This window comes from Brachycentrus maculatus, unplaced genomic scaffold (assembly GCF_059751285.1).
Source record: "Brachycentrus maculatus isolate JH-2025_06_01 unplaced genomic scaffold, ASM5975128v1 h1tg000483l, whole genome shotgun sequence".
In the NCBI taxonomy this organism is placed as follows: domain Eukaryota; kingdom Metazoa; phylum Arthropoda; class Insecta; order Trichoptera; family Brachycentridae; genus Brachycentrus; species Brachycentrus maculatus.
This window is the reverse complement of record NW_028281230.1, coordinates 509,295-524,288: the sequence shown is the minus strand read 5'-3', so window position 1 is coordinate 524,288 and position 14,994 is coordinate 509,295. Positions and strand designations below refer to the sequence as shown.

Here is a 14,994-nt window from a genome sequence, read left to right as displayed (position 1 = left end):
TTACACACACCAAGAGTCCACGGAAGAGTTCTTTACGGTGGAATGGACATGTAGAGCGAATGGATAACGAGAGAATGACTATGAACATATATGTGGCGAATGTAAGCGGGGAAACAGAACGAGGACGACCGAAAAAAACTTGGCACTATCAGATCAATCAGAACCTAAAATCTGGCGGTGTCAAAAGTCTACGTAATCGGAGGGCATGTATGACTAGATGTATGGATGTGAAGGAGGCGAGGAGTGTATGTCAGGACAAAAGAGTGTGGCGTTTTATCCTTTCTGCCTACCCCTGCGGGGAAACGGCGTGATGGTAGTAGTAGTAGTAGTAGTACACACACCATGTGACATTAACCATTCTACCCATGATTAACAACCACACTACTCCATTCACTAATGGCCAGAAAGGTGAACGTTACACAAGTGTATTAAGTGATCACTTAAGCCAGACAAATGCCAGGTTATAAGCCCTGAGATGCTCAGACTTCCATCTTCTTTCATAAGAAAGGGAAGAATGATACATGTTTCATATCGAGTTAAGAAACCTTTAAAATTAACATCTGTTGGATGAATAATCCAGTGTCCGAAATAATAAATAATGTTAATATTATTCCTATTTTTTTCCACTATCTCAACTTAGATGAATAATATGGAAGTTTGGGTATTTCCAAGGCTGTCATACGCTAGTTAAGTGAGCACACGCGTGTTACATTCTCAAGTATTCACCAAGCGTTTCTCAAGTACGTAAATATAATCCAGGATTCGGACCTCACATACAAATGAAAAGAGTCTCTGCTCAATAAAAACTTTCCTCATTACACCATAGATGGTTTTTGTGAACTCGCGCATATTGTGTTACGAGTTTGATCAATATATCTAGAAGCTTCAAAAATTTGAGTAGTGTGGTTACCAATCATGGGTAGAATTAGTAAATGTTACATGTGTGTAAAGTGATTACTTGACCGAGCCTATGATGGTCGTAAGTCCTGTAAATCCCCAGACTTCAATATTCTTCTTTGTGTATCTTGAGATAGCAAAAAAATGTAAAAATAATATAAATATTTAATGGCAGAGACGTAGGAAGGTTAACTATAATGCATGATTTAAACCCATGAAATTGAGGGCAGTATATTTACATCATCCTTGTCCAGAAAAGTGGGATTTTACACTCCCATCGATGGGAAACAAATAACTCGACGACAAAACGTGATTACGACCGACCGAATTGGTGGAAAAACAGCTCTCACAATGATGTTACATTGGGATATAAAAGTTAGAACTACACGCAAGTTGGACGTTAAAAAACGAGCAAGATCATCGGAATGGAAGGCACTAAAAAGCGGAAGACTGTAACCGTAAATATAAAAAGAAAAAAAAGAGGAAAAAAAAACATTCGAAAATAAACATTTGTGCCTTCGCGCGCGGGGAGCGTTTAAAGTATTAGACTGGCAATAAAGTGTGCTATAAAACACAAGCATAGGCCCCAGAGGTCGCCCTTTTAGGGAAGTGGAAATGGAAAGGCTCACGGCCGACACCTGCGGAGTGATGGACAAGGAAACACTTTAAGTAGCGCAGGAGAAGAGCAACCCACGCAGGCGTGCGGTCGTAACTCTGGAAGCGATCCCACTGTTTCTCAGACGTCTTCTTTACATGTCAATTACAGGTTTGAAACATTTTTTACCAATCTCACGTTTATGTATTTGAGAGGTCCTATGGTTAGTGTCGTGGACTTCGAAATGGAGGTTATAGATCAATCTCCACTCTGCTAAAATTTGATTTCTATTTTTGAAACATAGGCTAAGCTACATTTTTTTAGAATGTAAAATGAATAAATATAGCGTTCAAGAATATAGGATATAGAAAATTATTTTTCATTTATTATTCTTACGGATGAAATATTATCATGTTTTAAAGGTGTCTCAACTTGAGATGAAGCATCTATTATTTGGTACGAATGAAGATACAGTCAGTTTTGTACGAATGAAGATGAGTCTGTTCCACTGGAGAAAAATAAACACTTTACAAATTTTCAACAAAAGATCACTAACGTCAACTGGAATTCCACATCCATTGAAATTACAACTAATAAACGGAAGAAATCCAGCAACAGTGCATATAAAGGTATATATTAAAAAAATAATGCAATTGAACATGCAATAATGGGTAAACGTCACACAAGTGCATAAAACGACAATTGAAGTCAGCCGAATGCCAAACTTTCGCATCTTCAGAGATGCATTTTCTTTTGTTTAAAAATTAATGTTGCTTTGTCTCAAATAAAGACAACTTTGACAAATATTGGAAAAAAAACTAGTTTCAATTATGTGTAATTATACGTTAAAAAAACTAAGATAGAAATGAACAAATAAATCAGTATTCTCAGACTAAAAATGGTATTTTTTTCATTACGGAAAGTAATATGTGGTTTATTTTAATTTTGAAGACCCTGAAAGTTGTAAGGAATTGGTCAATTAATAACGAAGGAAAACAGATCAAAGATGAAGACCCCATTGGTATCATCTCGATTGAAATAAGGCTATATTAGAAGGGTAGAAGGTTCCCATTGTCATCCCCATTTCGGTCTCACCCCCACCACTGACAAATTACGGTGCCTTTTACTGTTAGCCCGTAAAACGTCATGAAAGCCTTTGCAGGGAGGCCTCTAAACCTAACAAGTCCCGGTTTCTGGGGGTCGTGGGAAAGGGGTTGGAGGCTCTGGACGCGGAAGGGGGTGAATTGTAGGTACACTGTGACGGGGAATACAATTAAAACCGTTTAATAATCATTTTTATAATTGAAAAATTAATCGAAACGCGTAAAGGAAGCAAATGAATCGGAGCTATTAAAAATGCCATTTAGAAACTTTGAAGCAATTAAAATAAGCAATTACTAAAAAAATTAAAGCGGAGTGATCAAATTTTAAATTTGTCACGCGGAATGAACTTTCGAAATATGCAATTTGAAATAAATTATGACCTTTTCAATTCAATAATTCCAACTTTATTTACATATTCAACTGCGAATACAACAATAGTTAAAAAAAATACGTTTGGCAACTAAAAAATTCATTTTTCTAATTATCTAATTAAATAAAAATGGTTGCTGTAGTCTGGATAAAAAAAAGAAAGTAGCAAAGTGAACATTTTCGATAGACTATGATTAAGATAAAACTTAGCTCAATTGTAAGAACAGCAGATTTTGTGGGTTAAATATATATTTTGACATCAGAATAAAAGCATTTTATTGTAATCATTTCCTCAATTAAACGATTTTTTACTATTTTTTTTTTTAACAGCTGCATTCTACTTCTCTGACATATAAATTATTTTGAATAATAAGTCGATTTATTTTTTTAATTTATTCCATTATTCACGGCTGCTTAGATACTGTAAGCATATTTCTGGATTATTTTGCGTGAGTCAATCGTGTTTCTTGCCGGCGTTTTGGCTACCATTACAGAAGGTACTGAAATTTTTGACATTTGTTTCAAAATTCATGTTTCATCATTACTTCTCTTACAATTTCAGTACTGTAGCGCCATGAAGATAGCTTTGTAATAGTGAACAAAGCGTCGGTTGGAAGAATGATCGACATACAACAATACAATTTAGAAACAAGAATCACGCAATCGGCGTGAAAAAAAATAACAATTTAAGTTTTGCTCCGACATTTTTGGTGCAACTACATTTAAGAAAATAAAATAATAAATCAAAAGTAAATAATAAAAATTTGTCCGCCTACGGAGTGTAATGGTCAACACGCGCGGCTACCGTTCTGGAGGTCCCGGGTTCGATTCCCAGGAGAGGGGGGTCAAATGAACGTAAGTGATTTTTTCACTTCAATACTTATTCAATATCACCCTGGACTGGATCTGAAGCGGAGGGCTGATCACCTTTGCTTCATGTGTTAACGATCAAGATTTGTATAATGCAGTGCCCTATGTACCATTGGGGTGCGGATAAGGGTTTGAATTGAATTGAAATAGTAAAAACGATAGTCAATATGGAAAAAATTATAAAGTTAATATTTTATTTTATAAAAGAAAATTGTTGGAAAATACGGAAAGTAATGAAATCCATATTTTATATTTTATTTGTTATTCCTCAATAATCGAATGAACGAACATTTATTTAATTTGCAAATAAGCTTGTTATCTACATTGCCAATGTTAAAGTAAAACAATATTAAGTAATAAACATAAAATTAAAGTTTAATTAACATTTTAATGTTACACATTCAACTAAAATATTCCCATGAGCAAAATGTCCATTTCCATACGGGCACTTATCAAAACATTAAGTTTTTATGAAGGCGCTTAAGAGTCGAATAAAAAACATACCCCGAATCAGTAAAAAAGCCCCAAATGAAGGCAAACTCCAACCCCCGGGCAGACGAGTGTGTGTGACTTACTATACCCAAATACTTAAGCGAGGAAAGCTTTCGCCTTACTTGAGGAATTTTCAGTGGAAAAAAGCGTGACTTTTGGCAGATGGTGGGGCTTTTCCTCGCTAACAAAAAACATTTTCCCTAAGAATACGGTAATAGATTCCTCAAAAAAGGAGAACACTCAACTTTTTATATAAATAGGAAAACTTTCCCGCCCGACCGTATATCGTTCTCATATTATTGTTGTTTTAAAAGTTTATATAATTGTAGACTGAGCCGAAAATGATAGCATTTCGTAAACTAAAATATAAGATATGTTTTTTTCATTTCGATATCTTAACATAGATGAAGAAGAATATGGAATTATGGGCATTAACAGGGCTTATGACATATCATAGGCTGGATAAGTAATCACTTTTACACACGTGTAATATTCACCATTCTACCCATGGTTGACAACCACACTACTGAAACATTTGAAACCCCTATATCGCAAATAAATTGCTAATAGATAGAACAACTATGTAGTTTAGTAACACGGTTGCTGGATAAGTGATCACTTTACACACGTGTAACATTTGCTATTCTACCCATGATTCACAACCACACTACTGAAAATTTTAGAACCCCTATATCGTAAATAAATTGCCAATAGATAGAAACACTATGTAGTTAAGTAACCCGGTTGCTGGTCAAATAAAATTCTTGTGAAAAAAACTACCCAGCTGTTATTTTATTTTAAGGAATACAGTTCTACCAAGAAATGTCAGTACAAAACTTAAATTGTTAATAGAATGAAAAGGTTTTATTTATTTTAATTAGTATTGTATTATTTTTTGATATCTCATCAAAGATGAAGAAGAATGTGGAAGTCTGGGCATTTACGGGGCTTACGACCGTCATAGGCTGGTTTAAGTAATCACTTTACACACGTGTAACATTCACCAATTCTACCCATTGTTGACAACCACACTACTCAAATTCTTGGAAGTTCTATATATATATGAACCAATTTAGAAACCTTGTTCATGAATCACTAGAACTTCACTAGAGACATCTATTGGTGAGATGTAAAGAAGCTTTTTATTAAGCAGAAACTCTTATATTAGTATGTGAGATCCGAATCCTGGATTATAATCACACACATGAGAAACGCCAGAAAATACCATTTTCATTTTTATTATTAAGCTTATAATTTGACCAGATAATTTATTTACAACATTTTGAACAATCCAGATTTTGTGAACAAGTATTTGGACACACTCAAAATGTTTTAGTATTGTATTATTGAGCTGTTAGGTTTTCAGTGTTACAGGCATTTTTGAAAATATAAATATTTTTTTAAATAAATATACTTCGTATTTCCACATTTTTGGATATAATTAATAGATTAAAAAAATAATACAAATATATATATTTTGTTTTTTATATTTCGTTGTTCTACTTTTTTTTAAAAACGACTTGAAAGACACTTTTTAGGGTAAGAGCGAAAGCAAATATACAATTAACCTTTTTTGGGGTTGTCAATAACATGAATTAACCGAAAATGATGAGAAACGAGTAAAAGTCAATGCGGGAACATGAATTCACCAAGTTATGACATTTCCAGATGGATTTTTTACGTCGAATGTTATTAAAGACGACAAAAAGGCTTTACGTCGGGGGGAGAAAATACTTATTATTTTCGGTGAGAGCTGTCACGGGAAGGGATGATGTATAATATAACTCCCCGAATCATTAGTGGCACGTTGATGATGTGGAAAGGACTTGTCACACGGGATGAAGGGATGGTTTAGGGCGAAGCTACCAGGAAAATAGGATTAGTTTAGAATGAGTTTTTTTAGGAGGCAGTGACTTCGTTAAGTAAAGAGAAATTGGTTAGCACTCTTGATCAAATATTTTCAACTAATGTGAAAAAACATAATTATATTTTAAAGGCAAGTAACGTACTAAAAAAATAGGTCATTTGTGAAACAGAGTATTGTGGTAAAAGAGTTCAATTTAAAAATAGTTTAGAAGATAAAATCAAGATATTAAAAACCGAAGTTAAATACAACTAACTTTTTTAACATTTAAGTACATTTAGTCTTTATGTACAACGTTTTAATACATACAGTCCTTATTAAGAAATCTGCAGTAAGCACAGTCCTAATACAGAATATTTGAATAAATACGGTTTAAATTTAGCAAATTTTAGCAAATTCAATTTAAATATCGAACATTTTGGTAAATACTGTCCAGATATTTCCTATATTAGTATACACATTTTGAAAATCGAACATTTTAGTAAATACGTCTAAACATCAAACATTTTGATAAATTCTGTCCAAATATTCAAAAAATTGTACGGTTCATATTTGAACATTTAAGTAAACACAGCCCAAATATCAAACATTTTGGTAAATACTGTCCAAATATTTTACAGTATTTACCAAAATGTTTGATATTTGGGTTATATAGTTTTAACATACAGTTCAAATATCGAAAATTTTAGTTAAAACAGTTAAAGTGTTGAAAGTAATGGAAAATAAACAAACACATATCTTAATTTTTCAGGTTGCGTTTCTACATCACTGGAAGCGCGACATATTGAAATTTAAGCGAAAAATACATTTCAAACAAGAAAATGATTTCCTATTTGTTTAGTGAAATGAAATAAAAACGAATTGGAAAACCCAATCCGATTTTACAAAGCAAAACTGCTTGGTACTGCAATTTCACAGCTCCGTTGGTCGCAAGAGGAGGCTAGAAAAATATTTGTTCGCAGAGAAGGAAAATATATTTCCCCTTGCAAATGCAGCGGATGAAGCACTTCCGGGTAAGCGGCAAGGCTCTCAGGCCGCTTCCGGTTGTACGCATCAAGCCCGGAGAGGTTTTGCTCTGTATCCGTGGGCATGATATGTATAGCGGAAGTGATGTGAGAGTTTAGGGTATTGATCAGAGCGATGTGTGTCGAAGTTGTTCATTAGATTATTTAGAACGATAGTTGCTCGTATTTGAACGAAAAAACGTTTCAGAACATTTTTCAGAGTATCCAAATGCTTGTTCACAAATCTTCCTTTTCTCGAGATAATTATACATTTTATTTGACATCTCACAATAGATGAAGAAAAATATGGAGGTCTGAGTATTTACAGGGCTTATGACCCATAAGTCGGTTAAGTGATCACTTTACATACGTGCAAAATGCACTATTCTACCCATGATTGACAACCACGCTTCTCATATTTAAAAGGGTCTCTGCTAAATAAAAGCTTTTTTAATCCAACGTAGATGGCTGTTATAAACTAATATTGACTGTATCTTGGATTGATCATATATCTAGGATTTCTGAAAATCGAGTAATGTGGTTGTCAATCATGGATAGAATGATGAATGTTACACGTGTGTAAAGTGACCACTTAAGTGACCACTTCATAAATGAGCTACCTTTGTAGATTTGTACTTACATAACCTATGTAACTATTTTCTAAATTCATTAATCTTTTCGTCTATTATAGCCGTGTTGATATGTTTTAAGTGTCAGTGTTTCACACGGAAAGTACAAAATTTTAAATGGAATTTGCAAAAAAACGTTTGTTGTGTTTCTGAAACTTCTAAGTTGACTGTGAAATTCAGCAACTGATTAAAAAAAAGCTTGTTTAGAAGCCAACTGTCTTGAATCGTTTTGATGATGGAATGGTCATTCTTAAACCGGTAGCCACGAAGAATTATTTTTTAGTTGTATTTCACAAGGTGAACAATGAGAAGCATAGTGTAATATTTATGTATTAAATGTTAAATCAAACACGGATTTTTGGCGTCTTCTAAGTTGTATTTGATAGTTAAAAAAACACATAACAATAAATTTTGTGATAATTATTTCGCCTAGTTATGACATTTTTAAACGAACTTTATAGCCATGCGAAACAATTATCACAAAATTGAATTTATGTGTTTTTTAAAACAATAAAATACTACTTACTACACTCAAAAAATTGGTGTTTGATTTCAAATTTAATATATAAATTAAAATGGAGTTCTTCAAATTAAATGACAAATCTATAAACAAATAGCTTTTACTACCATAACACAAAGTAAACAATGCTTTTTATATACAAAAAGCTGACTTTTATTCAACAAACCTTTTATTATCTAGAATTTTTGATTAAGGGGCTATCTACGATACCTTCAGAGCACTCGCAATGGGAGTCGAGGTAGGTAATGACGGGAGCAGTCACATGGCGGGCACCAAGTAAGCGGGCACGGATGAGCCCTTCCCTCTTGGTAGCGCGGACTATCTTCACCTTGGGGTAGCTCGCCATGTAGTCCTCGAGCTGCTGCTTCGTATGAGCTGTAAACGTTACAAAAAAATCAATTATAATAAAGCCTCTTATAACGAGCACTTCTGATAAGGCAAGTCCCTTTTTCACGACATTCTCTTGTGAGCCGGGACTTTCGCGACAGTCCAAAAAAAATTGCGCTTTACGAGTAAGATTCTGGAACGAATTATGCTTGTTATAAGAGGTTTCACTGTAGCAAATATGAACCTATTGACGGAGATAAGAACAATATCTTTAAAACATGTATCTTGCTCGGATCTTGTATACATCTGAATCTCACCCGTATTAGTTCATATGCACACAGCAATCCTTACAAAAAATCCATGTTTGGTTTGGATCCAAGTCTGAGAGATAAAGTAAGAAATTAAAAAATCAGGAACAGAACCGAAAAAGAGAATATCAAGGACCACGTGGCAAGACTTAAGTGGCTATGGGCGGGACGTATTGCAAGACAGGACCCCACAAGATGGAACCTATTTTTTTTGAGATGGAGACATTGAGAAATTAAAAAAGGCGTCAAAGGACCTTAAAAAAGATGGTTCAATGACATAGTCGCTGAGGGAGATAGAAACTAACCCAAAGAACAACCGATCGAAGGAAATGGAAAAATACGGAAAAAAGTCCATATGCATCAGTGGAGAACAGAAGGCTAGAGAAGAAGAAATTAGTTCATTGGAAACTCTCACAAGAGGTGGTATCACACATGATGAAAACAGTGAAGGATATTGGTACCATAAGCCAACCAAGGACACAAAACGCCGAACCCTTTTCTAATGGAACGGAATGCCTGTTAGATGATTTTTGTAAATAGAATAAAATTGCTTTGCAAGAGAGGTCTGTCGGGAAGCCTGGACGCTTATGTATCAGATCCAGGAATGCGATTGAGAGATGTTTCAATTAGTTGACTTACCCATATCAGAGAAATCATCCACGAGTACGATCTCCTTGATGAGGTGCTTCGGGGACCTGTCCAGTACGGAATGCACCGTTCTCACTAGGACAGACCAGGCCTCGTTGTGGAAGCAAATGACCACCGCAGTGGCCGGAAGGTCCTCCAAATACCGACCTGGTTCCTTGCACCTAGAAAAAGGAAAAATTAAAAATTGATAACTGTTTGAGAAGCTTCTGCGAATTGCGAAAATGCCACAATATCTTAACGATTTTTAATTATATTTCTACAATTTCTGGATTTTTCCATACTTAGGAGCTGCATTCATAAAGCATTATTTCAAACTAATATATTTCTACTCCAGATGCCACATATAAAGTTTATTCTCAAAAACGTAATGAGCTGTTTCTTCTGACATTTATGCATACAACTTGTCGAAATTTGAGTAATGTGGATATCAATCGTTAGTAGATCATATGAACTAGCCAATAACAGCTCGCACGCACTGTAAATACCTGGACTTGTGTATTTTCATCGCAACAAACTTCCTCGTGTTGAAATATCAAATCTTAATAAAAATACAGTCATTTCGAAAAATATAAACATTCTTCGTTTCAACCAAACAAATTTTTGACAATATAAAAAAATACTACTTCAACTAACTCTTATCTGCATTTAATGGTGGATAGGGCACTATATAAAATTTTGCGCAATGTTGCACCGAATTTATATAGTACAAATGTAAATTTGGTGCAAAGTTGATCCTTTATTAGAGAAAGGAAGCAGGTTTTTTTTGGGTAAAATGACAAAACTTTGACAAGAAATGTGCAACTAGTTCTTTTGCTTTAACCAGTCCGGGAGTATGGATATAAATGAACGTCAGTGCGAATTTTCCTTAAAGAAGTATGGACGTTAATGAACGTCGAAGTCCGTCTGTCAGTTAGTATGGTGTAACTTGTACAGCAATGACATCTGTGAATATTTGTGTGTAATTTTGTCATAATTGAAAAATATTTCCAATAAGTGTATGTTTTTAAAAATATTTTTATATAATTTCTATCTTAATAATACATCGATAAAATGAGTATTTTTTTCATGTAAAAAGAACCCACTCCCCAGAGAAAGTGGGACATCAATTTTTGTACTCCTGGAAAGGTTAAAAATAATACTAAGAAAATATATCTTTTCTCTCGAATCTCAGCCTACCATTGCAAAATCACAGCTCGATGGGGAAATTGAATATTTTTCACTTCAGATTTTGGTAAATAGGTTCGTAGCTTATAATTAGGGGCGACCGAAGAATCTGTGAAAGGCGCAACATGGCCCGATAAAGAAAACGTAATGGCATACTTAGAATAATGAAGGCGCGGGCAGTAATGACACGGGGCTGTGGCGCTCTTAAAAACGTATTGCATGGTAATTTATGCTAAATCTGGGGTGTCGTATAGTGACGTGCGTAACGCACTACAACCTATGCTCCAACATTAGTACTCGGTTATGGAAATAACCAAATGAAAATTGAATACTTGATAACACCAATGAGACTTATGTACAATGACGAAGAAAAGTATATATATTCCTTCCTGAATGTCATTGAGTTAACATTGAGTGTGGCCAAATCTTATGTTGAGATTTCAATTCGTAACCCCAGAATTTGTGTATAACCATGAACATATTCAAAATATTATGATTTTCAAGAGAGTTGCTGGTATTACTTATGAATATTACTTTAATTAACTGATACCACTTAAAAACACGATTTCACGACTAGAGGTTTCGGAATAACCGTTTCGTCTTAAGTTTTGTAGATAACGTAAAAAGAAAGAGAGGATAAAGACAAAAGAATCACAATAGGAATATTGGTATCAAACGTTTTGATCAATATCACTTGTCTGTTTTTGGTTGATTGGAAGATATTGCTGTTTAGCAATAAGCCCGCCAATGTACTTATTTATTTTTTGTATTTGAAGTTTAAATAAAATTAAATATTTATGATGGAATGGTTATTCCAAAACCGATAGTCATGAAGTAGTGTTTTTAAGTGGTATTACACAAAGTGAACGATGAATGTTAAAGAGAGTGTTATATTACCATACCACAATGTTAACAATGCTTTAAGTATACAAAAAAACTGACTCATATCAGTTTACTATCCAGTATTATTAATTAAGGGGCCATCTATAATACCTATCTATCGATAATAATAGTCCTTTTTACATTAGATATATACTTATATATAAAAAAATACCCATTAACCGATCGGATGATTCTAACGACTATCGAATTGATTGACGATATAACCGAATCGAGCTATTCGCGTCTCTTTTTATATTCGAAATATTAAAAAAATACATTTCAACCGATCGAATGATTCTATCGACTTTCGAATTGATTGACGATATAACCGGATTGAGTTATTCGCGTCGCTAGTGTTGTCCCGCAGTACGCAACTGTCAGGAAGCACGCGGGCGGAATGGCAAGCAGGCGCCCGCAGGGCCGGCGCGAGTATCGCCGCCATCTTGCGAGAATCTGAATTAGCATTCATGGCGTGGACGGGGTAAAAAAAACACCCTGAATCTGAATTAACGCAAAGAAAACGAGAAGATGGAGATGCAAAGTGAGACATTTGTGTCAACTCCGTCAAAAGAGACGCCTCGATAGTTTAAGCGACGGTAAAAGGAAACATATTTTAAAAGGTTTATTTTTTAATATTAAACATAGTTGAAGCCAAGATCAAACGTTCAAATTCGGAACTCGATCAGCTGCACTAGGGGCCTGACGTGTTTTCCCGCACGATTTAAAATACATATATATATATATATATATATATATATATATATATATATATATATATATATATATATATATATATATATATATATATATATATATATATATATATATATATATGTATATATATATATATATATACAGGAATTTAAATTTTTTTGTAGACTGTAATTTTTTTATAACTTTTTCCTGGAAAGGAACTCATTTCAAATTTTTTTAAGTGTCTCACGTTCATATGAAACATGCATCATACTTCTGTTTTTATGAAAGAAGATGAAAGTCTGAGCATCCCTGGGCTTACGACCAGGCATTTGCGAATGTATCGAAAACCTTACCAGTATGCGAAAGGATCTAAGACCATTGTATATAAACAGATAAAAAAAAATGTGAATCAGGCCTGGTCTTAAGCCCTGTGAAGCTCAGGCTCTCTTTTCATAAAAAGGAAAGAATGATACATGTTTTGTATCAACTTAAAACACGCTTAAATTAATTTTTACTTTCTTGGAATCAAACCCGGGGAATTGAGACTGCTAACTACTTCACTACAGATGCGCACATTATTGCACTAGAGTAAAATCAACACGGATTTATTAATTAGGAAATTGTTGAGTTATGCAACAGCCATATATTAAAATCAATTCCACTTTTAACAACATCATTTTGCCCGACTAACTGTTCGGAGATATTCCACAAATTGAATAGCAGCGCTGCTCCATGGTACCTAATACATACAAGTAGATAGATGCGAATAGCAGCGCTGTGACACGGTACCTAATACACACACGTAGGTAGATGTCTCCGCTGTACACGTGTAATATAGTCTGGTGCCCGACCCTAATGAATGGGGCAGCTACCGTAATGAAATCGGTAACAGGAACGACTAATGGGTGGCACTATTACAAAAGGAGAGTTAATTAGGTCCTACCCGACGCCCTTTCTACACTAAGCTCCTATCACTTACCTACCACGGACCTTCGCTGTCTAGAGATAATGCTAACTAACGAGGAATGGAAAAAAACATGCTTGAGACTCTCTCACATTGCTTTTTGACATCTCAACATAAATAAGAAGAATATGGAAGTCGGTGCAAGTCAGGGCTTACGACCATAATAGACTGGTTTAAGCGATCACTTTACACACGTGCAACATACACCAATTCTACATTTTTGCTTTTTGTAATTATGTGTAGATGAAATAAAAATAAATTAATAAATAATCATGAAATATTTATTTTACTCGTCAATCTTTATTAATTTTTACTTTCAAAAAAATTATGGGTTTATGATAGATGAAATACTAAAAAAATAAGACGGCAAATTTTATTAATACCGAGAGAATACTGAGTCGATGGTTGTATCTGATTTGGTTGTAGGCTGACTTATATCAGTTCTTCAATTTTAACTTGAATTTTTATCATAAAATTGTATTAATGGTTAGGCTTTATCTGAGTTGAAGTTAATCTATAAATCTCTACCCATAATCATAGTAATTGTTGAATAGATATATTATATTTACTTGTATATTTTTTACAACGAATGTAAATGTACCCAAAATTTTCTTCAAACCACAAATTAAATAGAAACTACCCCAAGGCATCCGAGTAACAAATAAAATCAATACTTTCTAAAACCACCAAAATACGGGAGGGAGAATTAAAATTTCACGAAGTATCGTTAAATTCGTACGAAAGTTCCCGATTGTGAAAAATTCATGCCTGAATTTGAAATATAATCTCTAAGCCTTTGATTCGCCACACGGATTTCCCGAAGGCTGATGAAAATTCGTAAATAGTTTGTTCATGTACAAGCTTAAAGTTGTATATAATGAGTTTTCAAAGAAAGCTTCCATTATCTTTAGCTTTATAAAGGAAACACCGTATTTACTTTCAGTTTGCTTTGTGAAGTCTGATTAAGAGTTGATTCTTTGGCATAAAGAAAATCAATAAGGACTGAATGTGATAAGTTGAGATTACAATTGACTTAAACTCGACTTGTCATAAAAGAGACTGGAAGATAGTGAAGCTTAAATTGAATTGATAGATCCAAAAGGAATTGAACTTATAATTTCAATATGTCTGTATAAATATATATATATATATATATATATATATATATATATATATATATATATATATATATATATATATATATATATATATATATATATATATATATATATATATATATATATATATATATATATATATATATATATATATATATATATATATATATATATATAAATATATATATATATATATATATATATATATATATATATATATATATATATATATATATATATATATATATATATATATATATATATATATATATATTTATATATATGTGTATATATATTTATATATATATATATATATATATATATATATATATATATATATATATATATATATATATATATATATATATATATATATATACATATGCTTTTTGTATCTATGTAACACGAATTACAAAAGCATAATTATCTATGTCTTATGGTAATATTATATAATACTTTCCGTAACAAACATCTTTCACTTTGTGTAATACCACTTAAAAACTCTACTTCACGACAGTAGGTTTCGGAATAACCATTATCTTA

At 33.2% G+C, this 14,994-nt stretch overlaps 1 protein-coding gene across 3 annotated transcripts in view; it reads right to left on the bottom strand.

Moving 5' to 3' along the window:
• The window catches only part of Pgant9 (polypeptide N-acetylgalactosaminyltransferase 9), a 106,705-nt gene that overhangs the window by 12,734 nt on the left and 78,977 nt on the right, over positions 1 to 14,994 (bottom strand). For all 3 annotated transcript variants that reach the window (XM_088272211.1, XM_088272208.1, XM_088272210.1), the window contains exons 4-5: positions 9,619 to 9,788; positions 8,555 to 8,719 (exon numbers count right to left, since the gene is read on the bottom strand). In XM_088272211.1, coding sequence (XP_088128337.1) covers positions 8,555 to 8,719; positions 9,619 to 9,788 — 335 coding nt within the window. The remainder of the gene's footprint in view (positions 1 to 8,554; positions 8,720 to 9,618; positions 9,789 to 14,994) is intronic.